The 24,545-nt window shown below is 52.3% G+C and overlaps 2 protein-coding genes across 2 annotated transcripts; both read left to right on the plus strand.

Moving 5' to 3' along the window:
• Window positions 1–2,408: 2,408 nt before the first annotated feature.
• On the plus strand, window positions 2,409–6,519 carry COMMD3 (COMM domain containing 3). Its single transcript, XM_056857005.1, has 8 exons — window positions 2,409–2,580; window positions 4,288–4,399; window positions 4,516–4,579; window positions 4,683–4,717; window positions 5,053–5,113; window positions 5,208–5,264; window positions 5,377–5,436; window positions 6,397–6,519. The coding sequence occupies exons 1-8, from the start codon at window positions 2,442–2,444 to the stop codon at window positions 6,454–6,456; spliced, it is 588 nt and encodes a 195-aa protein (XP_056712983.1). The 5' UTR covers window positions 2,409–2,441; the 3' UTR covers window positions 6,457–6,519.
• Window positions 6,520–11,255: 4,736 nt separating this feature from the next.
• BMI1 (BMI1 proto-oncogene, polycomb ring finger) lies at window positions 11,256–19,469 on the plus strand. Its single transcript, XM_056857105.1, is given in 13 exon segments — window positions 11,256–11,314; window positions 14,484–14,848; window positions 14,851–15,090; window positions 15,093–15,135; window positions 15,780–15,913; window positions 16,150–16,246; window positions 17,084–17,139; window positions 17,234–17,287; window positions 17,536–17,644; window positions 17,749–17,794; window positions 18,281–18,379; window positions 18,951–19,031; window positions 19,137–19,469. Coding segments are annotated over 13 exon segments (1,716 nt in total).
• Window positions 19,470–24,545: the final 5,076 nt, after the last annotated feature.

The following is a 24,545-nucleotide window of genomic DNA, read 5'->3' on the forward strand; positions in this document are numbered from 1 at the left end:
CTTAATGAGGTTTGAGTGATAGTTTGTGTAGCAATGTTGACTCAAATTCTACATGAAAATAATATTGCATTTGGTGGATTTCTACATTATATGCAGAGCCTGTGGAAGCTATCAAATTCTTCCTCTGAAATTTTCAAGGGGAAAAATAGGTAGGCCTTTTCTAGAAAAGGTTAAGGTATGATTCGAGGATCAACATTATCTGCACTGAGCCAACTTCTATTCTTAATGGAAATATTCAAAGGAGCTATATTTCAGGTAAGTTTTCTTTCAGCAGCATGCTAAAGGCATATTTGGGTTTTTAAGCATTAATGCAACCGAGATTGCATTCATGCAATAACTGGCATTTATGGCTCATGTTTCTGCAACAATAGTGAAAATCGCATGTATGTATTATCAGCAGCAACACCATCAGGGGGCTTGGCTCTAAGCAAAAGTATTCTAGCTTGTATAAGACTAGACTAAAAAGCATAAATGCAGCTAGCTACAGTATCACACCAGTTATGGTACAATCCATGATCACTTTAAAAATTAATGGGAGGCTTTTCAGAGCGTTGGGGGGGGGAGAAGAGAAACGGATGCATAAACTGGCTTTGTGTAGCAAAACTACACAAATAATGTCAATCATATTCACAAAAGATCTCTGATCTCTTACCAATATGAATTATCTATTCAAAACACTCATCCCACTTCTCTATTTTAAATACTTGCAGGGTGGTTAGCAAAGCCAAAATCTTGCTAAACAAAGATCAAAAGATTAATAGCTAACAGTAAGAGCTCTGTGTTGGCAAGTAGAAGGTAACAAGGAAACCCACAGGTCTTGAAGTAGCCACATGAGTAATCCTATTCTAATTCGTGAGGAAATGAAGAATAAATTTAGCAGAAATTAAGGCTGTTGACACAACTCCTCACCCACTGAATTAACCTCCCACACAAGAACAGATCTAATCTTTCCAAATCCAGTCCACAACGTCTTTGCTATACACTGCAACATCTTAACTCTATCAGCCTAGCTGAATATTTCCAAAAGTATATGATAAAAATATCCAAAATTAGTGCTGTGTTTCTTAATCATCTCTCATAATTGTAGATCTTATTCAGTTCTTTCTTAAAAGAGAAACTTGAGCCCCAGATTTCCTCTTCCAGGAATTACAATTACTTTTATTTATAGATAGAGAAATATAAACGCAGTAGCACATCTAACCTGTCAAATTCCAGAGGGGCAACTTTGTTAAGTCAGTCACAGAAAAAAACAACCAATTATTAAAACAGTGTAAAGGATAACAAACGTATCTGGCATAAGCTTTTGTGGGCCGGAGCCTACTTAAGCAGATGCACAAAAGCTTAAGTTACTTAAAGGTCACCCTGAGATACCAGCAGCATAATACTTTAGGCTTTGTGCAAAAGGAGGTTGCTTGTAAAGCAGGGACTAACTCATTGGAAAGGGAGACAGAAAAATCAGTAAGAACAAGCTTCAAATTAATAACTTCCTGTGGCCTAGTTCAGTAACCATATTCCTGAATTCATATGTAAAGGTTCTCCTTTGTTTTTAAGATCTATTTTGCAGAAATAAGTGGCATGGAAAATGCTGTAACTCCTTTGAAAACCATAAATAGTCCTTCTGCTATTCATACCGTAAACATTTTAAAAGGAACATTTGAGTGGTTATGACGAGGTGCTTTTGCTGACTGCGAAAATGTAGCAGCATAACAAAAGAGAAAGGAAGAGACGTTCGTCAAAAAGAAAGGAAAAAAAGAAAGAAAGACTGCTTTTCAAGTTAAAATGCTGGGGGCTCATCTAACAGCTTCGCCAAAGGACAAATGCGTGCCGTTTGCGTGCAACTTCCAGACCCGGCAACTTGTTTCACGGTTCCTTAATATCTGAACCCATTTGCCTGGCGGAAAATTACAGCAGGACTCCTAACGACAGCTGATCCCCTCCTAATAAAAACATTACAAGTTGAAAGGGGGGGGGAGAGAGAGAGGGGGGGGGAAAGAGAGGGCATTTTCATCTGCCTGGGAACTCACTGGGCTCGCGGAAGAAGCCAAAAAACCCACCCCGCGTCCTCCCATGCAATAAATCAAAGATGGCATTTCGGTTCCCGAGGAAGGTCAACAACAGTCCTAACTGCGGGAGGGAGCAGGAGGGAAACGCCCCGGCCTGTGCGTGTTGCAAAAAGAGGGCCGCCTTCATGGAAGCGGCCGAAAGGGAAGCGTCTCGGTTGCACGGAGAGGGGTTTCTGCAGGGAGAGCCCGAGTCGAGCTCCCTTGCCGCCGCGGCGCCTGCCCTGCCTCGCCTGCCACTCACTCGGCTCGCCTGCAGCGGCCAGGAGGGATCAGCTGAGCGCGCGCCAGCGAGGGAGGGAGAACGCGCGCGCGCAGGAGGAGGAGGAGGGGGGAGGATCACGTGGGCGGCGTGTCGAAGGTCACGGCGCGCGGCTCACAATGGAGCTGTCGGAGGCGGCGCAGAGCGGCTTGCGGCGCCTGGCCGAGCCCGGCCGCTTCTCGCCGCCGGCCTACGCCGCCCTGCTGCAGGCCGCCTTCCGGAGCCTGCTGAGCGGCCGGGCCGAGCAGGCCGCGCTGGGTAAGTAAGGGCTCGGCCCCAGGCCCTGCGGGAAGCGCCAGCCGCGGGGAGGCGGAGAAGCCGGGCAGAGCGGGGGGGGGGAGGTCGTGTGTGTGTGTGTGTGTCTCTCTCCCCCCCCCCTCCTCCCGGGTCCAGGCGCCTGGGCCGGGCCCCGCTTGCCTCCCTGGCAGCGCGGGAAGGAAGCTCGCTGGTGGAGCCGCCGGCTTGCACACGCTGGCTGGCTCTTTGTTTTCGCCTCTGCTCCTCTCCCTCCTCCTCCTCCTCCATTTCCCCCCGCGGTTGCTGCTGTTGCTGCTGTTTCCTTGCAGCCCTGGAGCGGCGGCGGCGGCGCCTCCCTCGCCCCTTCTCGGCCTGGCTCTCAGGAGCTGCCTCGGCTCCTTCCCAGGCTGCTCGGCCGGCCTCTCTTTTGTGCTCCCTCCGGCGCCGCAGAGCGGAACCGTCCAGGAGCGGCGGAGGCGTGTGCAGCTTGCATTTTGCGTCCAGCTTGCATTTTGTGTGCATTTTGTGTGCAGCTTGCGTTTTGCGTGCAGCTTGCAATTTGTGGGCAGCTTGCATTTTGCGTGCAGCTTGCATTTTGTGTGCATTTTGCGTGCAGCTTGCATTTTGCGTGCAGCTTGCAATTTGCGTGCATTTTGCGTTCAGCTTGCATTTTGTTTTGCGTGCAGCGGCGGCCTTTTCTCCCCGGCGGCTGCTGGTTGCAGCCCGGCCGGCCCGTTTGGCAGATCGTGGTCTCTCTCGGTTTTGTCGCTTCGATCCGGCGAAGGGGACCCCCACCCACCCACCCGCGCTTGTCTGGCTTCGATCCTCGGCCGGCGGTATTGCACGCCGGAGGAAGCGACCCTGGTCTCGAGGCCGGGCCGGCCGCTTTCCGCCCCCGTCGGCGGGGCAAGAGCTTGCTTGGCAAATGGGGGTATGGGTGGGTGGGTGGGTGGCTGGAGCGGCGATTGCCGAGCAAAAAAAAGTTCTGTTTGCTGAAGGGAGTCTCGGCACAAAGTTCGCACCGTTGAGCCTGGAAGGGTTTGCAGCCAGTTCTGAAGCGAGGAGGAATAGAGCGAGCCTGTGCGGATCCCTGCAGGGCGCTCCAAGGAAACACTTCGCAATGTTAGCTCCAATACGGGTGTCTTTGCCAGCAAAAAGGAGGACAGACTCGAAATATTTCCCCCTTTAGGGTGTTTCTTTCTCCCATTTCTAAAAAAATAAATAAAAATCATTAAATCTTGCAATGACGCTTGACCTGTAACTTGTTCCATAAATTGATGCTTGCCAGTTATTTCCAGGAATTAAATGTAAAAACGAAGTGCAAAGGGGAAAACCAGGACGCCGTATGTAGAAAACACACTAGATCGTTTTCTCTACTTCTGCCTTACGTTGCCAAAAATTCTTAGCAGGGCAAATTTGGAACCAGGAACGCTGAAAATAACGCAGGTCATATTATGGATTTTGGAGAAATGTGTCCATAGATAATTTGTGGGGACTCATCCCCCACCCCCCAATCTTAATATTGGCTCTGTATGTAAAGAAAACAAATTCTGCAGTCAATGTGCTATAGCTATAACTATAAATCTCATTGATATGCATTCTATAATTGTTTGCCAAGTGTCCCTGAATCCACTGGAAAAGTTTTGAGCAAGCAATATAGTGTATACAAGCAACGTATATGTTAAAACCTGCCCCTAAGTACGTCAACAACCACTCATTTATTTTTAGACCATCCAGACTTGGAACACATTGACCCAGCAGTGTTAAAATATTGCCATGCAGCAGCGGCAACTTGTATAGTGGAAGCTGGAAAGCACAGAGCTGAGAGAGCTACTATAAGGTATTCCAGTCCTCTGATTATCTATAGAAATTCTTGCTTGAAATCCTCAGTTTTCAGTTGTTCTAGCCTTAAACTAACTAATTTGTTTGGTTTGTTTTTCTTCCCCTCCCTGATAGTACTTACCTGGAAGACTGTAAGTTTGACAGAGAAAGAATTGAACAGTTTTGCACCGAATATCAGGTTTTCAAGCTAACTTGATCCTATTTCACTCCCCTATTCATATTATTATTTGTTGAATCTATAGCAGATAGCAAACTTTCCTTTTTTTTTTTTTTTTTTGCAGAAAAATAAAGATTCCTTGGAAATCTTATTGGGAAGGTAGGTCAAGGGAATAAATATTAGTATTTACCCTTAATTTCAAATGCACCTTTGAAGTATTGCTATCTTAAAATGGCTACAATTCTGCACTTTTATGAACTGAAACAATAGCAGTCTGACTTGAAGAGTACTTTCCTGGGAGTAAGCCCCATTGAATAGACCTGAATAGAGTTCTGAGGAGACCTGCTTAGGATTGCTGACTTGATGTCTTGCCTTTCTTAGCCCAGGTTTGAACTCGTCTTATATAAGTACAGTAAGCTATTTTAGGATCTGAAGGACATATGCAATAGTTAGGCTGTCCTGCACAGCATAAAAATGATCCTTGTGTTCTTCAGTGTAGGCAGATGTCCACTGCATATAACGGATGTTTCTTGGCGTTTGGAATATCAAATAAAGGTAATTTAGACTTTATGGGTGTTGCTTCTTTCTGCTTCTTTTTTCTCTGGTAAATGCTGATTGTTTTTTTTGTCCTGCATTGTTATCACTTCAGACTAACCAGCTTCATAAAAATTATCATCCTGCCTATCTGATGACCTTAAACGTAGAGGTAATGTATCTGACTTTTTGCTTTGTTCACTATGACTAGAATAAAGATTTATGAAGGTTCATCAGCTGTTCAGATGTTCAACATCTAACTTTGGGGTTTTTTGTTTCTTTAGAGCAGTGACTCAAGATCTCAACCGGACCTTAATTTTAGTTGTTCTATGGAACAATTACAGGTATTTCTTCATATCTTTTTGGGAGTCCAGCCCTCCATTGTCATCAAAAAGAACTATCCTACCAAAAGTAAACTTTGCAAAGATAGCTAGAAAAATGTGTTGGAGCGCCTGTATTTTTTAAATGATTGAAGTATTTTGCTTTTCTGTCTTTTATAACATGGTATTTTAAAGTTAAGTTTCATGATGCCGCTATGTTGTAGGTAAATGCTTTTGAGAGGGGGGGCGGAATGGCAAATGAAATGCCATGTTGGAAAGGACATTGATTTTTGGCAGCTGGCTCCTGTGATACTCAGGCATCCAAGCAACCTGGAATTGGGCTTCTCTATACTAATGATTGGTTTTAGTTTTTAAAAACGGAAGAATTTTAAACTGAACATTTTATCCAAAGAAGTTTGCAGTTTGTCAAAAATGAACTTAAGGTCAGACTTGAGTGTAAAAGATTGAAACAAGTTTGAGAAGAGGAAGTAGCAGAAGTTTCACTGTAATGTTAAAGTTGTGTTGAGTCACTTTAGTTTCAGACACTGCATTTATTTTAAAATTCTGTTGGTTTCAAAGGAACATACTTTCATAGAAGTGTATTTAGGACTGCAACCTTAGAAAATTGCTGGATCCATTTAATTGTTTTTGGTCCATTCAGTAGTAAGGAAATGTGTGTTTAGTTTGGGGCCAGTATCTGGATTTGACAGTATTACTGGCACAACATTCCTATTAAAACAGCATGTATTCTCTGTTAAAATATGACAGAACAGTTATGTGTGTCTTAATGATGTAGAACATATTAATTGTCAAATTAGGGGCAGAATGGTAAATTCTTTTTAATGCATTTGACACTTAAGATTTTCACATGTAAATTTGATCTGCGTTGAGGACAACAGATTTTCATGGCACTTCTCATTTATGTGGACAACTTGACGTACTTCATAATATTTTGTTTCTAAAGTTGTGACTCCTTGTTTTTAGGATTTAATTGGGAAACTAAAAGATGCAGCTAAAAGCCTAGAGAGAACAACCCAGCTGTAACTACAGTCTCCAGCAGCCTTGTGAATACAAGAAGAATTGCCTATTATCTAATAGTTTCTTCTTTGAGTATAAGAAAATACCTTGTTCTTCATTTATTTGATGGCATTTTGGGCATTCTAAACTAGAGTGGTTGAAATGGAATTCCTACTTTCTGGACAGTATTATAAGTTTAATATGCAGAAGAGATTGCAGCATTTTGTCAGAGAAATGTCTTCTGGAGATGTGCAATTGTTTCATGTTCAGATAACTTTTCCCCCCATTCTAAAGAACCATCTTGCTCTCTTTTGGAACAAACCTTTGATCTATTTCCAATCTCTAATAAAAAAAATGTCAGTCTACTCTGTGTGTGATATTTATCTGTGATATAGTGGTTTGTTGGAAGGAAGAAATGTGGATTCGCAAGAGGTCTCCCCAGTCAACATGGAAAGATTAACCTCTCCAGTAATTTAATAAAAAGGCTTTAAAGGAGTATGAAGCGGGGAACCTCTAAAACCCACTTGGTCCCAGCCTGCTTGTGGCACAGACTTCACAAAAATAAGCTACATCTTGACAAGATGTAAGAGCTTCACCTGCAAAAGCAGAGATGGAGCTGCCATTCAGTGCAACCATTTTTGCTGGGATTTATTCACTAAATATCCAGCAGTTTATGTAGGCAGTACAATAGCCAGATTGCCCTTCATTATATCAGACCATCTCTTTTCTCTTGAATGCAGCTGTTGAATACCTAGAACTGGGATGGGACCAACATTCTCCCTGCAACTGAAAAATCTTTTTTTAAAAACCCTCAACCCTATCTTGCATGGGGGAGGAGGGAGGCTGCTTTCCTAGTTGCTAATTAACATCCCCCCAAGGACTGGGAAATTAGTAGTGATGCTGCTTGAGTTGAGAAGGACCTGTGCTTTTTGCATTTTCCCCCCTGACGTCTTGAGTTCCTAGAGAAGAAGGAAATGTGTACCTACAAATGAGGACATAATTCCCCTTTGGGTTGGGAAGAGGCTGGATGCGGAGGAATGATGCTAGTGATGGAGGGGGGCGGTGGAGCCATGAGGACCAGTCCTTTATTTCAGAGGAGTCACTAATGGTTGCTGGTAGCGGCAACATATCATTGCAGATTCCCCAACCACATGCATGGAGGGGTGGAACTAAAACCCCCAGTTGACCCCAATTGCTGTTCCAAAAATCTGGTCTTGAGTCTACAACCTTCCATTCTCCCCCTCCCCTATCATAACCAGGGAAGGGTCTGTCCTAATTGCTTTGGGGCTATCTTAACTACTGAAGCTCTAATGAAAAAGACTGACGCCTTCTGCCATATAAACTCTTAGCGATTATTGGTGTGTGTGTGTTTGTGGGAGGGAAGTAGGATAGCATGGTCACCTTGCCTAGTCTGTTGGGTGGGTTGGGGGGAACATGTGGGGGAGGATTAGTCTCTTATCCACCTTCCTTTTAAGTGAGGGGATCTCGATTGGCCACACCAGCATCTCTTTTGGTTCACATAGCTGGGGGAGAGGGGGTTGCCGTGTTTTTTGGAAGGGGGGCAACCCTGCAACCCTGACTGAGGGAAGCCCTCCCCATGCACGCACATTTCCCACTGATTTGAAATGCTAAACGAGGTGGCAGTCTGATCACCTGCCTGCCATGGGGCTGGCCTGGCAGTGCTGCCGACACCATGGAAGTCAGTCGGGGTGGTGGAGGATTTTGGCTTCACCGGGGAAGCCTGAACGCACTCGCCTAGCTTCGTGGCGGGCTTGAGAGCTGTCTCTTCCATGAAAGGGTGGAGGGCTTTGTCCTTCAACGATCCTCAGGGTCTTACTCTGTGTTTCCAGTTTTGCAGTCCCCGAAGGAGTTGGGGGTATGCCAGGAACCCCCAACCACGAAGCACCGACTCACTCAAACTGAGGGAGACGGAATAACAGGGATCTCTTCCGTCTGGGTCGTTTCTATTTATTTTTTAAAAATCAACGAATAAACAGTCTGTCTACAAAAGGGTTTTTAGCGTTTGCTCCATCGCTGGAGACCGCCCGACCCATTCACGCCTATGGAGTTTAGCCATCGATTCCAGGGGTGTGTGGATCGCGCCCCGTGCCCGTCTGCCTTCGATGCCCCTTTCCCACGGAGAACTTTCTCTTCCCGGCCACTCCTCGATTGATTCACCCGGTAGGATCAAAAGATGCTTAGGCTATAAAGCGCACCAAGACTCTGTGCTGGCAGAGACCGCCTAATCCGGATTGCACGTTTGTCTTCTGGAGGGAGGTAATTCGAGTCGTCTTCGCCCTGAACCGAAAAACGTGCCCCAAACGGAGGGGAGAAGCTGGCCCCGCGGCTCTTTGGGGAGGCAGTGCCAGGCACTCGGCTGGCTCTCAATACACGAGCAATATTTATTCTTGGGAATGGGTTGGGGGCATCGGACGGGCACCTCGGGATTGTTCGAGGCGCTTGAAAAGTCCCTGGTGGGAAACCCCCCCCCGGGTGGGGAGGGTCTGTATCCCGGACCACGACCGGGTGGGACTCTCCCCTTGCGAGCTGTCGAAACGGAGAGCGTGTCAGGCAGCCGAGACAGGAGAAAAGAATAGCGTGACAAAAGAACACGTGTGTTTGTGAGCGTTGGAGGGGAGTGAAACCGGGGTGTCGTTTTGGAAGGTCTTCCCAGGCATTCCCTGCAGAGGATTCCCCTCCTGGTCTGGCAGCCGCCAACGTCGAAGGGCAGAACCCGCGTGTCCAACGGGCTCGTGCGCCGCCGGTCGTGAGAAGGCGCGTATCCACCGGGGAGACCCGGGGCAAAGAGGGGAAAGGGCCGGGCGGCCGTCTCGGGGGGAACGAATTCGTTTCGGGTGAGGGCAGGAGGGGCGGGAGACCGGGAGAGAGCGCAGACCCGGGCCGGGGCCGGGCGGGCAGGCTTCCGACGTCCCTGAAGGCCCTCCCGGGAGAGGCCGAGCCCGAGAAGCGGCAGGGGAAGGAGGCGAGGGCGACGGGCGGAGAGGCGGGGGGTGCTCGGGGCGGGGGGTGCTGGCCTCGGCCACGGGGGCAGAAGAGGGCGTCTGGGCAAGAGAGCAGGGGAGGCGCCCGCGGAGGGGCCAGCTCGGGGCGGGAGGGCTGGGGCGGGGGGGCTTTCTCCCCCTTCTCCGGGGCTGGGCCAGGTGCAGGTGGAGCGAGAGAAGAGCGAGCGGGGGCCCGCCGCCTCCCGCCCGCCCGCCCGCCCTCCGCCCGCCGGGACGCCCCCGCGCTGGCCGCCCGGGCTGCAGTCCCGCCAGGAGCCCGATGCCACCAGGGGCGCGGGGTTGTGCTTGGCTGGCTGGGGGGCTGGGGGGCTGGGTGGGGGGGGTTGTCCGCCGGCGCGGGCAGGAGGTGCGAGGGTGCAGGGCGGGCTGGCTGGCTGGCTGGCAGAGGGCGGGCGGGCGGGAGGCGGAGCCCGGCGTCGGAGGGCCGGTCCCTGCCGCCAGTGTGCGGAGCGCGGGGTGGGTGTGTACCTCGGGGGGAGGAGGAGGAGGAGGAGGCGGCGGAGGGCGGCCGTGCATTGTGCGGGCGGGTGTGTGTGTGTGTGCAGCGAGAGGAAGAGCGGCGGAGGCAGCGGCGTGGAGAGGAGGAGGAGGAGGAGGAAGAGGAGGACGCGGCCAAGTGCGGGTGCGCGCCGGGGAGGCGGCGGGGGGGGGGGTTCTGGGGGGCTGGGCGGGGGGTCGGTCGGGCTGGGGCCCCGCCGCCAATTCCCAGGCCGCCCTTAAGGAATGAGCGGCCCCACGTGACGCTGGGGGGGGGGGGCGGGCGAACTCCGAGCCATTTTGGGGACGGTGTCAGTTTCCAGCGGGCGCCTCCGGCTCCCCCCCGCCCCCTCCTCCTCCCCCCTCCCCCTCCCCTCGAGCCGGACCCCCCCCTCCGCGCGTCGCGCCCCCCCCCAGAGGCTGCCCGGAGAGCCAGACAATGGGGCGGCCGGCCGGCTGGGCCCGCTGCTGAGCGGCCGGGGGGCGGGCGGGCGCCGTCGGTGCGGCGGGGCGGGCGGGCGCCTGTCGGGGAAGGGCCCGGGCCCGGCGGCGGCGGGTTGCAGCCCCGCTCCTCGCAACTGACAGCGTCTGCAGCGCCTTCCAAGATGGCCGCTTGGCTGCCGTTCGCCTGCTGCTGAGCGACTTTTAACTTTCATTGTCTTTCCCGGCCGCCCCCGCCGGCCCCGCCGCCCCGGTACGTGTCCCGCGGGGGGGCCTCCCGGCGGGGCGGGCCGCGGGCGGGGGGCGGGCGCCCGGGCGGGGGGCCGGGGGAGCCCGCGGGGGGGAGCCGCGCTGTGCCCGGGCGGGGAGAGGAGCTGGGGGGGGGGGACTGACAGTCTGGGCGCCCCGGCCACCCACCCACCCGCCCGCCCGCCCGCCCGCCCCGGCCGCTTGGGCGCAGGCAGCCCGGCCGCCGGCTTCCCCTCCGCAGCCCCCCGGGCCCGGTGGCGCCCCTTCCTCCCTCCCTCCCCCCCCCCGGCGGCCTCCGGAGGCGGCTGTGGGCCCGCGGCCCGCCCGGAGGACGGCTCTCGCCCCGGCCCCTTCCGACGGCTCCGGCTCGGCTCGCTTTGTTCCGAGGCCGCTTTGGACGGCGAGGGGACGGGGAAGGAAACGCGGCGCCGCCTGGGTGGCGGGGCGGCCGGGGCGGCGGCAGAAGGGGGTCGGAGGGGCCCGAAAAGGGCAGCCAGCGCGCCCGTTTTATAGGGATGGGTCCGCCGGGGGGGCCCCGTCCCGCCGGCGGCCTCGGGGCCCCCGAAGAGGCCCCGCGGGGCTTTTTAGGAACTTAAGTTGGGGGCCGGCTGGCGTGGCGACGGCGGGGCTGGTAAGATGGCGGTGCTCGCTTCGCTTTCGGCGGGTCCCTCTTGCATTGGCGTTTCCGAATGGGGGTGGGTTTGCCTCTGGGGAGGAAAGGGCAGCGCGGAGTGGTTGTTGTTGGGGGGGGGCCGCTGGGCGGGGGGGGGGTCGAAGTTGCTGGGCGTGAGAGATCCCGGAAGAATTTGCCATGTGCAGATTGGCCAGAGAGGGTTTTTGGGAAGTTGATGGAAGTCGCAGGACCTTCTTACAGTGCTTGGAGGAGTTTGGTTTTTTTAACGCGAGGGCCTCCCCCCTGACCCCTCCAAAGTGGGTACATGCAAGGGGTCTGAACCTCTGCTACGATCTGAGCTGCAGGGCGCTGTTTCCGAGCACCTGGCACTGGGAAACGGGGGGGGGGGTGCCGATTTCCGGCAGACCCTTGGCCTTGACCGGCGAATCCTTGCAAGGGGTCGGATTTTTACCCAGTGGTTGGAAGGGAATAGGTCTGTCGAAGGAGAGCTGGGCCATTTATGCCTGGGAGGTTTTGCCTTGGATTTGCCACTCTCTAGATCTATATTTCCAGAATTTATCTTGTCCTGGAACAGGAGGGAGGCTTTTAGACAGAAGAGACTTGTGTGACCCCCCCCCAAAAAAAACATACCCCACGGAGCACAGAAAAACCAAGTTTTTGCAAACTCCACCGAGAGGCTGAACGTCGTAGTCTCCAGGTCGTGGGGGAAAGGCGATTCAGTTTGCAGAGCGAGAGTTGGGCCATTTATGCACGGGAGGTTTTGCCCTGGAATTGCCGCTCTCTAGATGCACATTTCCCCCATCTGAATTCTCAAAACTCTGCACGGGGGGTTATTGTTGAGTTTTGAGAATTTGGATGGGGAAAATGTGCTTCTGCTGGCGCGGGAGAGGGACTTCTTTGTTTTGACAACCTTTACTTCCATGAGACGGTTGTTGTTGCTGTGGTTGTTGGAGTTTCACTGGCGATGGGGCGGGGTCCTCTGACCTCGCCAAGGACCTGTGTCCTTCCACGAAACCAGCTCAGAGGATTCCCTTGGCTGCTGGCAGGAGCTGGGTAATAAAGGCCATTTATGCCTGGGAGGTTTTGCCGTGGATTTGCCCTCTCTAGATGCACATTTCCCCCAGCCACCTTCTCAAAACTCAGCAATAAGCCCCCATAGAGTTGTTTGAGTATTCGGATGGGGAAAATGTGCGTCTAGGGAGGGGCAAATCCAAGGCAAAACCTCCCGTGCATAAGTGGCCTCTAGAGACCATGGGCTTCTGTACTTCGGAGTTTCTCTCTTTGGCACAATGTGTTTGCCCGGAGGTTTCCACCGGGTCGGTGTTGCGAGCCTGCAGGAGAAGTGGGAAAGCTTCTTCCCCACCGATGGGGGACGCTGATTCCAAGTGGGGCTGTTTCCTCTCCACCAACCAAAGGATGGGTCCCAACCTTCAAATCCACTGTTGTCGATTGTTTCCCCTTTCCTTTTTTTTGGGATGGCTGTAGGTGATACCTTTACCTTTGGGTGTAATAGATTGCCCTCCTCCATCTTCTCCTGGTCTTCGTGTGGTCTCGAACACGTGTCCAGGTCTGCCCGGACAGCTGTTTCGTGTTGTTTTCCTAGAGCCGACTGGGGCCACCGAGCGATTCATAGGAGGGCTGGCCTCTGTTTTCCTTCCTTTGGAGGTAACCGGCAGCCAAGGCCTCCTCTCGGCTTTCCCCGGGCTGCCTTGACAAGTTTTACCACCCCTCCTTTTCACGCTTGGATACGTGCGTGGGGAGAAGGGGGCCTGAACAAAAATATAATATATTGTCTCGTGTTAAAGGTCAGCGCGTCTTGGCTGTGTGTGCACGCACGTTGTCAGCCCAAAGGGGGGAACCTGGAGGCGGGGGAATCCCTGCTCGCAGGCCGGCGGGGCTCCGGGTAGCTGGTAGAGATGCTCTTCATTTTATACCTGTGCTGGATATGAATGGAGACACGTGTGCGTTTGGAGGTCTTTCGGGGAACAGGGGGGCGTTGCTTGGATGCCGCTGGCTTGCTTGAGATGCAGGATTTCAGAGGTGGCTCCGAACAGGCTCACTAGGGTCATAAATTATGGGCTGTTTAGGTCCAGCAAGGTTCAGGGACGGTGAATCGCAGCCGGTTCCAGCCTTCTTCCTCCTAGAGGGAGGCGGCATTCTCCTGAAACGAAGCGTCTGTCTGTCGGTATCTCTCTCCGGGGCCGGTGGTGCCGCCGCCGCCTCCGGCTCTCGGTGCAGGAACGGGCGTTGGGAGGCAACCCCATTCACACGACCTCTGCCGCCGCTCATTTCCCAGTTCGGGGCTCCTTCGGATCGGGCTGCGGGCTGGTCATTTACAAGTCAAGGATGGGAGTGAAAGGCGATAGTTCGCGGCAGACGAATTTAAGCCGGCTCTTTCCTGGTCGATCTTCCGCACAATGCTGGATAATGCACTTTCAATCTACTTTCAATGGACTTTAACGACAGTTTGCAAGTTGATTTTGCCGTTCCGCACAGTAAAATCCAGCTTCAAAGTGAATTGAAACCGATTGAAAGTGCATTATTCGGCATGTGCGGAAGTGGGAACGCGTTGATATTACTTGCTTGATGATATTACTGGGGAAATGTCTGGACCCAGCGCACTAGGAATTGTTGTTGGGTTTTTTGTCCCCTTTAGATCTAGGGCCAAGGCTGCCTGCCTCTCCCCCTCTTCTCCCCAGAGCTCCTTTTCCCTGCCTTTCTCAGCCCCCCCCAACCCCCAACCCCCACCCTACCAGCAACAGTTTTCGGGCTATGCAGAGTTTGTCAGGGGTTGCAAAGAAAGCAGGCGCAAGGGAGAAGGGGGCGGGCCGGGCCTGAGCCTCGCATGCCCAGCAACGCCCGCCCCGGCCCCGTTTGGTGGGGCAATTCCAGCTGGCCTTCGGGGCTTTGGCAGAAGCCGTGCCGCGTTTTTCCTGGAGTGGAAACTTGGGGGGAACTGCGGAGATGAGAGATCAGGACATCTAAGCTGCGCCCTGGGCTGGAGAGAAGAGACGCGTTGCTCGCCCCCCACCCCCAAATAGGCCTGTTGAGCCGATCCCTGGCCGGGGCTGCTGCCCACCTCGGGTGGGAGTCGGTTGCTGGAGCCGCCTTGGCGTTTGCCGCTCAGCCAGCCGCGGAAGGGGCGCAAGGCGGGCGCGGGGTTTGTGGGCAGCCCCGGCTCGGCAGGACCTCGGCGTCCATCTCCCGCGGCCGAGCTGGTGCCCCACCAGGTGTCGAGGGAGCCGCGGGACCGGGCCGTTCACCTGGGCCGGGGCGACCCTTCAGGGACTGGCGGCCCGGTCCGATCGCCCCCTGTTCCCGGCCCCGCCGGCCCTTCCCGGCCTCCAGCTCGACGGTCCCACCCGGAGAGCCCTCTCTCCCCCACCCCAGCCCCAGCCTGGCGGGCGAAGGCAGCTCCGGGGACCCCGAGAGCGGCTGGGAGGGGAAGCCGGCGGGGCGGGCGCGGGCGCGGCGGCTCTTCGCCCCGAGTCGACGTGGAGGAGGCCCCCGAGAGGATCCGACATGGCCGAGAGGAGGTTCGGGAGGAGCCTCCGGCTGCTCGGCTGGCGCGGACCCCGGCGCTGGCTCGCCTGCCCTCCCCTCCCTCCGCATTGGGAGGGAGGGAGGGAGGGAGGGGGATCTGCCTCCCCCCAGCAGCCAAGGAGAGCCCCTCTTCCCCGGCCACGCCTCCTGCCACGCCCCCGCGGCTGCACGCCCCCCCCCCCCGACGAGACGCCCCCCCCCCCGCGCCTCCTGCCTCCCCGGCCCGCCAACTTCCCCCCCATCTCCCCCTCGGGCAGCCCCCTCGGCAGCCTCCCAGCCCCCGATCCGGGCCCCGCCCTCCCCCCCCGGCGCGCTCCGGGAGGTGGCAGGATGCCAAGGGTAAGTGGAAGTTGCTATAGCAACCCCCGGGATCGCGCGGTCCCGAGCCGGCTGGGCTGCCGCCGGCCCGAGCTGATCCGCTCCCCTCCTCCGCCCGACGGTCCTTGTTCCGAGGCGCGGGCCCCGAAGCCTGGCTGGCAGGCAGGCAAGGCAAGGCAGGCAGGCAGGCAGCCCTCCCCCCGCTCCCCCTCCCTCTCTCTTGCTCGCTCCTCCCTCCCTCCCTCCACCGCCGTCACCGCTAGAGCCACCGCCGCCGCCCCCCCACCGTCTCCCCTCGCCGGAAATGCCCAGGGCAGCCTCCGCGGCCGCCCCGGGATCCCGCGCCCTCGCGCCCCGCTCTCCGCCGGCCCGTCCGTCGGGGCCCCGCAGGAGCCTGGGGTCCCTTTTGTCCGCCCCCCGCGCGAAGACCCCCTGCGCCAGGGGCGGGCGGGCGGCGGGACCACTGCCACCCCCCCTCCCGGGACTGGGCTGGCTGGCGGGGAGCCCTCTGGCGAAGCTGGGCTCCGGGCGGCGCCCCTTCGCTTGGCGGCAGGGCCCCCCTTCGGCTGGGGGGGCGGCGGGGAGGGGGCCGTCGAGCGGCGCGGGGCGGGCGCCACGGAGCCGCCCCCTGGCCTCTCAACGCTCCCGCCGCGGGTCTCTTGCAGGGCCGCCCGGACCGGCGCAGACATGCATCGCACCACCCGCATCAAGATCACCGAGCTCAACCCCCACCTCATGTGCGTGATCTGCGGGGGCTACTTCATCGACGCCACCACCATCATCGAGTGCCTCCACTCCTGTGAGTAACCCGGGGGGGGGGGTGGCGCTGGGCTCCGGCGCCGGGAAGCCGCCGGGCCGCTCCTGCGAGCCTGGGGCCGCGGCTGGGGCCGGACGGGGGGCCTGGGGCTCGCGGCTCCGGCCTCGGCTCAGACCTGGTCCGCCGCTTGGAGCAGACAAAAGCCTGGCCTCGACCCTGGCGGCGAGGGTTTTCTCTCGAAAAACCCTGCCGATCTTTTATTCCTGTGTTTCTCCTAGTCTGTAAGACGTGTATCGTGCATTACCTGGAGACCAGCAAGTACTGTCCGATTTGTGACGCCCAAGTTCACAAAACCAGGCCGCTTTTGAACATCAGGTAGGCCAGAGACATTGTCAATTCGCCTTTCAGTGTATGTGTGTTGTGCGGTGGTGGTGAGGATATTTGCCCCCCTCGGGTTTCCTTCAAGAACTGGAATCTGCTAGTTCACAAACGGAGGCTAATAAGAGAGCAAGAGTTTTCCTTATGTGCCTCGAAGATATGTGTCTTTGCTCATTCTGGTGAAGTTTATTTCCTTTTTATTTCTTTCCTGCTTCACTTTCCTAAGGTTAATGGTTCCAAAGGGGTAGCCACTGTGGCTCTTTTAAAGGCAGGCAAAATTGACTCAGAGTGGCATCTGTCGAAAAGGTCTCTGACTCAGGAAAGTTTCTGTTGGAATATTTGTTGTTAGTCTTTTAAAGCCCCTGGACTTCTGTTTCATTCATTGGACAGAAGCAGCCGGTTTATCCCTTTTATTCCCTCATTTGTTACAAGCCACTATGCTATTTAATATCTAAATGTAACTTAGTGAAAACTGCAGTAGTTTACCAACACAGCATGTTAAGGAAAACAGTCAAAATGCAAACTCTCTCCAGTGCTCCTCCTTTATTCCCCTCCATTCTTCTTTTGTGTTGAACTTTCATTATTAGATATATGGATTAAGAGAAACTGGGTCTGATTAGATCACTGGTCGATAGGAAAATAATCGTTGCAGTCAGATCCATAGCTGGTGGAAAAACTTGTATCAGAACCTCCCTTATTGGTGTGGAGTTGAAAGAGTTGGCCGGTGGTTTTACTCCTTGCAGAAGAGGGTCTTGGCAACTTTGAGGCCCAGCTTCGGGGCTGAATACGGAGGCTTCTTTAAATCCAATTAAATCCTGGTGTTCTGTATTTCAGGTCAGATAAAACTCTCCAGGACATTGTGTACAAGTTAGTGCCAGGCCTTTTCAAAAGTAAGTAAGCCATTCAGGGATACCAGTAATCACAAGTTGTGAATGTATGTATGCCTAGGGTAATCTAAGTGGCAAACTCTGTGTTCTCACTCAGATGAAATGAAAAGAAGAAGAGATTTCTACGCTGCTCACCCAACTGCTGCTGATGGTAACCATCTTCCAGTTTATCCTTTTCGTAGAGATAAAACTGTCCTGTTATTCAAAAGCTACGATTGCTAATGCGTTTCCCCCTCTCCCAAATATCTAAACCAGTTGAACAATTCATTGCCCATATAGAGAACAATTTATTTACATGTTTGATACAAACTCAGATGGTCTTTTCATAGATAGTCCCCATCATTTCCTGAGGTCTGTTCCTCCTTCTGAATTTTCCCATGTAAATTACTTTCTGTGCAGCTGCCAACGGCTCCAATGAAGACAGGGGAGAAGTCGCAGACGAAGACAAACGCATCATAACAGATGACGAGATAATAAGTTTATCCATTGAGTTCATCGACCACAATAGGCGAGTTTCAGAAATGATTTTTTAAAATGAGTTTTACCTTTCTGACCTGTCGATTCTTAGCTAGCTTTTTAACACGGCTGTAATTCTATCATTCCTTTTCCCAGAGTGGAGCGGAAAGGCACAAAAGAGAAAGAAAAATCCAAAGAGGAGGTAAACAAATCTCACTATGCTTCATACCAACATCTCTGCCCAAGAAAACAATATGTTATTTAGGTGGGCTTAGTTATATTAATTAGGTTTTTGTTTAAATCCCCTTGAAGAGTAACAATGCCCCAGACAGCCACTCCGTAAGTATTTATCCTACCTTCTTGGCAACTAATATTAAAAGTACTTTGAGGAACGATCTTTGGGCATTAGGGTTTATTTCTTTCTATTTCCCCTTAATTAAAAGCATAATTGTAAAGAAGGAATTTGGACATATCTTATAGAATTAACACTGAGTAGCAGCTAATATTTGGCATCTAATAGCTAAATCTCTGCACCACCGTTTGGCTCTTTTTGGTCCAGCAGTTAGCATCTTGTTAAAAAGCAGCTTTCGATTGTCTTTGTGCTGTATTCATTAGACTGCGGCATCCTTGCCAAGTTTTCATAGGTATGAATTGTTTCCCCCCCCCTCCTCATTCAATGCTTTCCTAGGTGAACGACAAGCGGTATCTTCGCTGCCCAGCCGCTATGACTGTGATGCATCTGAGAAAGTTTCTCCGGAGTAAGATGGACATACCCAACACTTTCCAGGTACTTTGCCTCACAAGGGGGAAAACAGCCACAACCAAGTTCTAATGAGTTTTCCATACACTGTACATTTCAAATGGAAAGACTAGTATAGGATCTTATCTATGTCAGGGCTATGCTTCAGTTTGTAAGATGTTGTACATTTTAGATGTATGCTTGTCTATTTCAGCAATATGTTTTAAGTTTTTCTTTAAACATTCCTGTGTCAAAGCAGACATTTATTTTCAGAAGCAAGCAGGGTCAGATAGCATCGGATTGTTCAGCTCTGTCTCATCAGATCTTTTCCCCTACTGTTGAAGATCAGAACCAAGATAGCTTTAGACTCTTTGGGGGGAAATGTTGGAAGCCTTTCTCATGCTAAGGTCTGTGCTAACTGCCTTTGGCTTGAGGGTTTGTAGAAAACAAGAGCAGCCCTGAAATTTTCAAAAAGGAAAAGAGTACAGCATTGACTTAGGAATAGCCGGCCCACAACCTATTCAAGGCCCCATCTCGGAATATACCTGTTCCCCACCCCCCCAGATCTGCTTCCAGTTAGTTACTTTTGCATATGCCTGGTTGCTACTCTCTTTCCTAGATCGACGTGATGTACGAAGAGGAGCCACTGAAGGACTACTACACGCTCATGGACATCGCCTACATTTACACATGGAGAAGGGTAAATAGTGGAGGCGCTGGGCCTGAGCATCCCAGGGGAGGGGGGCGGGAGGGGGTGCTGGCAGGGCGCATGCTCAGGGGCCTGTCCTTTGTCTCTCTCCGGCAGAACGGGCCCCTCCCTTTGAAGTACCGGGTCCGGCCGACCTGCAAGCGGATGAAGCTGGGGGGCCACCCCCGCGAGGGCTTGAATCACAGTGGCGAGCTGGAAAGTGACTCTGGGAGCGACAAGGCCTGCAGCCCCGCCGGGGCCGCCCCGTCCACCTCCTCGTGCCTTCTCAGCCCGCCCGCCTCGGTCCAGTCGCTGCACCCGCAGTTCCCGCACATCTCCAGCACCCTGAACGGCGGCGGGGGCAGCCCCGGCAGCAACCACCACCCGCCCTTCACCAACCGAGCGCGGAAGGCCTCCCTCAATGGCTCTTCAGCCACCTCCTCCGGCTGAGCCACCGGCCGGGCTCGGACTCAAGAAAGGCCCTGGGAGCGGTGGAGCACTCCTCCGGTTCTCCTCCGAGGGTCTCTCTTTCCTCCCCTCCGCACCGTGAAGCTTTATAGACGCTGACTCCACGCCTGACTCTCTGCCTCTCTCCTCTCCGAGTGGCTTTAAGGAAAAGAAAGGATGAGCTGCCGCTTCCCACGCACACTCCGGTTTTACTTGGATCTTAAGACAGTGGAGGACGGACCTTTTCTCCTTTTTGTGCAGCCAAGAGCTGTTTCTTAAGGACTAGCGACATGGAACAAGGTATAAAGGCAGACAGGCCAGGCAGGAAGGGGTCTTCTGGCCTTTCTGCCCCCTGCCTCATCCTTGGACTCGGAAGGATACCGAAATGGATGCATATCGAGATCTGGAATATAGTTTTGCTAATCCGGATTCACATTGACACTCTTTTTGGATTGCTAACTGTGGCTGCGCTGGTTCGGAAAGCGAGTGGTTTTGTGTGTGTATTTTTTTGCAGAAAGCGAGTGGATTATCTATACTTTCCCCATCGTGGGATTCATCAACACAACCGGAAAGAATATGCATAGAACTACGCATATATGTAGCCATGTCACTGTGAATAACTATTTCTTGCTTATTAGCCATTTCGTCGTTGTCGTCCCCCTTCTGCATCCTTAGCTTTTTGTGTCGCTGGGCAGAACCAGTTTAAGGAGGAGAAACGGGGAGGGAGGACTCGAACAAGTAAACAGCTTCCCATTTTACAATCTGTTTGCCTAAAAAGCGGGTATTGGCGTTTATACACAGGACTTTTCTTTTTTTTTTAAGAGAGAAAAGAACGCGTCCACTTTTTGTAAGAATCTGATGACTTTAGGGTCATTCGAGCGATGCCATATTGGTACAGGAGGAGACAAAACAGGAAGCAGTATTGTACAATATATTTATAAGTACGAAAGAAACACACGGGGTTTCAGGCACTGCCATCTGGGGGTTCGATCCCCACCCTGGCTTGACCTTTGCTGGCTGATGCCCCCCCCCTCCCAGCAGAGAACCCCTTCCCCTCCTGGCAGGCAGGAAGGCTGCCCGGGTTGGAGGGCAAGCCAGGCTCGCCCTTAACTCGGTAGCAATCGGCAATCTCCAAAGGTTTTTACCAGCTTTGTCTGTTCCACGTGGTATAGTCTTCTTCTTTTTGTTACTTTTACACAAGTTGATTAATGGTTTTAATGATGCAGCAAGGGAGGGGGAGGGCGAGCGGGAAGAAGACAAGTTGGAGGATGGGGGGGCGAGTTCAGTTTCATTCGCTTTATGATTTGGTGTGATGGGTTTGTGCGCGTGGGGTGTTTTTTTAAATTAAAAAAAAGCACAGGAAAATCATACCAAAAGCCATAAAAAACATGCGGGCATCTCGTCCACCCACTCTTTTCTTTCTTAAGAAATCGGTGAAGTCGCTGGATGAAGGCTTTTAATCTAAATTTGTTTTAATATATATATATATATGTATGTATGTATATGGTACAGGACTAACTTGGTGAAAGATTAACCGGTACTTGGAGAGCTCCAATCAGCCACCACAGCGAGGCTTGTGAAGACATTGTGTGGGAAGAAGGAACATTTTTGAAATTAACAAACACCCCCCCCCCCCAAAAAAACTTTTCACTTTGTGCTTTGCTTTGGTCAAACCTGGTGTGTGTGTGTGTGTGTTCTTCGCCCATCCGTTCAACGTTTTGTGAGGATCTGCTTCTCCGATTTGACTCTTGTTTCATGTTTGTACAGGGGAACTTGTAGCTGAACATTTTCATTGTCTCCAGTCTGCAAAAGAAGCACAAATTCTACTGCTTTGTCTTCCTTATGGTCATTAAATCATTACTTTTGCATACGCCTGGTTGCTACTCATTGTGGTTCTACGAAACCTTCTGGTGTCTCCGCAGATGGGCCCTTTCTGGGCAAAAACGCACCAGAGGTTTGGCCTTGGATTTGCCGCTCTCTAGATGCACATTTTCCCCATCTGAATTCTCAAAACTCTGCATGGGGGGCTTATTTTTGAGTTTTGAGAATTTGGCTGGAGGAAATGTGCATTTAGAGAGTGGCAAAACCTCCCGTGCGCTTCTACCATTTTTATACTCAGATAACACGCTGAACTCACCTGCCTGGAGCCGGTTCCCAAACAAGGCCGCAGTTCTACCCATCCTTCTTTGAAAAGCACAGAAAGCGATGGGACTACTTCCGGGGGAAAATAAGTTATGATCTGTCTGCAAGCAATGACTGCTCCGTGCTGGGTTGACGTTCATGAGATTTATTTGCAAGTGAATCTCTTAGGTTCAGAGCTCTAGTATCCGTGGCTCCACGTGGCACACAGAGACATATCTGTTTTTACAGAGCCGTTGTAGTTCCCCCACTAATTTTTTTATTTATAGTTTGCAAAGGAAGAAACAAAAGGGACTTCTTGCTTTCTTTGAAAACCAGCGAATCTCAGTGCCTGATCCTAATTAAAGCTTCAGGGAAGGGAGTTTCTCCAATCTATCAGAAGCAACTTCTGTGCTTCTCATTGTACGGCTTTGTAAGGATGTTATATAATTAATTTTTACCTAAGAATGGAGTGTATCTTTTGCGGTGTGTCTATTTCTTTTTCTTGCCTGTCCCAAGCTCCATCTCACTATCTGTGAAAGGACTTGATCTCGCTGCGTGTAATAAATAAGGCCCTTTCTCCTGGTTTGGATGACTTCTGGGTGGGGGAGGGGAATCCTCAACGGGCTGTAATTAAAGGAGAGAAAAACGGTAAAGATAACTTCTATATGGGACTGAGCTGTTTATCTTGGCAGTTTTCCTTCTCCTCTACAAATATGAAATAATTCACACAAAGGCCTACATTGAACCCCGAACTCAGGAGCGCAGATAAATCAAACTCGAACGTATTTATTTTGGATCTAGTTCAATGCTGTCAAACGTCGCCATTTTAAACTGACCTAATATTGGTGTTTATAATCCATCCGTGAAAATCCGATGAACTGGCGGTAGCTGCTTGGAAGCAGATCTCATTCATCCGAGTGGAATTTGCTTCCCTTTGACAGCAGGATCACAGCTTCCGAGGGTCTTCTGGCTGGCTTTGTAAGCCACTGCTGACGATTTCCTCATCTCCCCATCCTCTGAGCCCACCCCTAAAACGAGACAAGCCCTTTAGAGAACTAGAAATACTCCAGAAAATGGCCTGATACGAAACACCTGAGCTGTCTTTGAAGATTTCTTTGATGTTAGGTTTAGTTGTGAGCCACCCCCAGCATCTTTGTTACGGAAAGGCGGCAAATAAATAGTTTAGCTAGAGAGACAGGTAACAGATATATCCGTCACCTCTCACCGCTTAGTACCCTAGAGAATTACAGCACGATCCTAAGAAAAATTGTGTGTGTGTTAAATGCTGTCAGACTCATGGCGACCCTATGAATCAATGTCCTCTAAAATGTCCTATCTTTGGCAGCCTTGCTCAGGTCTTGCAAGTTGAGGGTTGTGGCTTCCTTTATTGAGTCCATCCATCTCTTGGTGGGTCTTCCTCTTTACCTGCTGCCCTCAACTTTTCCTAGCATGACTGTCTTTTCTAGTGACTCTTGTCTTCTCACAATGTGACCAAAATACGATAGCCTCAGTTTACCCATTGACATAAATGGATTTAGAAGCATACAACTCTGTTTAGGCTTGCGCTGTGGGCTGCTTTGTGGACAAGTGAACTCGATGCTTCCTGTGAAATCCTTTAATTCTTCTAGTCCCCCCCCCCCAATAAGTTATCGGAGAGATGTTATTTACATCCGATGAAACGGCGGCAGGGAGGAAGTACTATGCTCGCGCCCACTTAACCTAATGGCAAACCCCTTAAAGCGTTGGGATTTTTTTAAAAAAAAAAACAACCCACAGTTTTAAAGCAAAATAACGACCATAATCTGAAAGGAAGACAAAAAGTTAAATGCAACTGCCTGCTGCGGGCTCTCCCGTGGAAATCTGACTTGTGCATACAGAAAGTCTCCGGAGGCAGAGGCGCTTAAGTGGGGGGGGGGGGGAGCCGCGCCGTTCATTGTTTCCCGGTACAAAGGGAGGGCCGGTTCTGCTCTCTGCAAACCTTTTTACTGAAGGGCGTAATGCACGTCAATCCAATCTCTGCAGTGGGCAGAAAGCTGGGAGGGCTGGGCCGGAGAAGACGCCGGCGTTCAGGGCCCGGGCCCACCCCAGAATCACGTGCATTTGAACGTGTGCACAGCGCGCTTTTGTTTTTCCCCACAACTGGTCCCCCCGCGCGTTTGTTCGGCGGGAGGCGGGGCGGAGTCTGATCCAAAGACCACACCGCAGGGTCCTTTTGAAATGAAGCGCTTGGGGGTCCAGCCCAAGTTCCCCCGCAACTGCTCCATCTGTAAAATGGGAGCATTGTCGAGACTGGCCCCCGAGGAATCGCCCTGAGAATCCAGAAGGCCTTGGGCCATTGAGAGCAACAACTGGAAAGACTATTCCAGCCTATTTAAAACAGGCTGGACAGAAGAAAAGGGACTTGCTGCCTCACATCTCAAGGTGAAATGAAAGCATCATTTTGTGGCTCAGTGGTAGAGCATCTGCTTGGAACGCAGAAGGTCTCAGGTTCAATCCTTGGCATCTCCAGTTAAAGAGACCAGGCAGGTAGGTGATGTGAAAGACCCCTACCTGAGACCATGGAGAGCCGCTGCCGGTCTGATGGTTCAGTAGAAGGCAGCTTCATGTGTTCCTCCCCCGGTTTGGGTTTCAGTCGCTAACGACCAACGAGGGTCGAAGGGCGGTTTTGGTCTCTTTCAAAGCCAAGAGACTGCTGGTTCTTGGGATCAGACAACAGAGGAAAGGCATTGAAAGGGACGCCAGAGGCTAGCGGCCTCTGTCCCTCCCGTCCAGTACAGAGACGGGCTTGTAGATTTCTCTAGGCTTTGATTTGTCCATTGGTGGTGGTGGTCTGGTGGGGTTCCGCCTGTCCTTTCCCGAAGGAGATCGCCAAGCCCCTGAGTTACCCACTGCAGGTCTGGAGGGCGACTCTCTTTCTCGTTTCAATTGTCCCGCGCCGGCGGGTTCCCCGTCTCACCG

The sequence above is a fragment of the Euleptes europaea genome, chromosome 11, assembly GCF_029931775.1.
Source record: "Euleptes europaea isolate rEulEur1 chromosome 11, rEulEur1.hap1, whole genome shotgun sequence".
Classification (NCBI taxonomy): Eukaryota; Metazoa; Chordata; class Lepidosauria; order Squamata; family Sphaerodactylidae; genus Euleptes; species Euleptes europaea.

Coding starts and splice junctions, on each gene's coding strand:
- COMMD3 (XM_056857005.1), top strand. CDS start 2,442: ATGGAGCTGTCGGAGGCGGCGCAGAGCGGCTTGCGGCGCCTGGCCGAG. Junction 2,581..4,287: donor GGCCGAGCAGGCCGCGCTGG/GTAAGTAAGGGC, acceptor ATTTATTTTTAG/ACCATCCAGACTTGGAACAC. Junction 5,265..5,376: donor TGATGACCTTAAACGTAGAG/GTAATGTATCTG, acceptor TTGTTTCTTTAG/AGCAGTGACTCAAGATCTCA.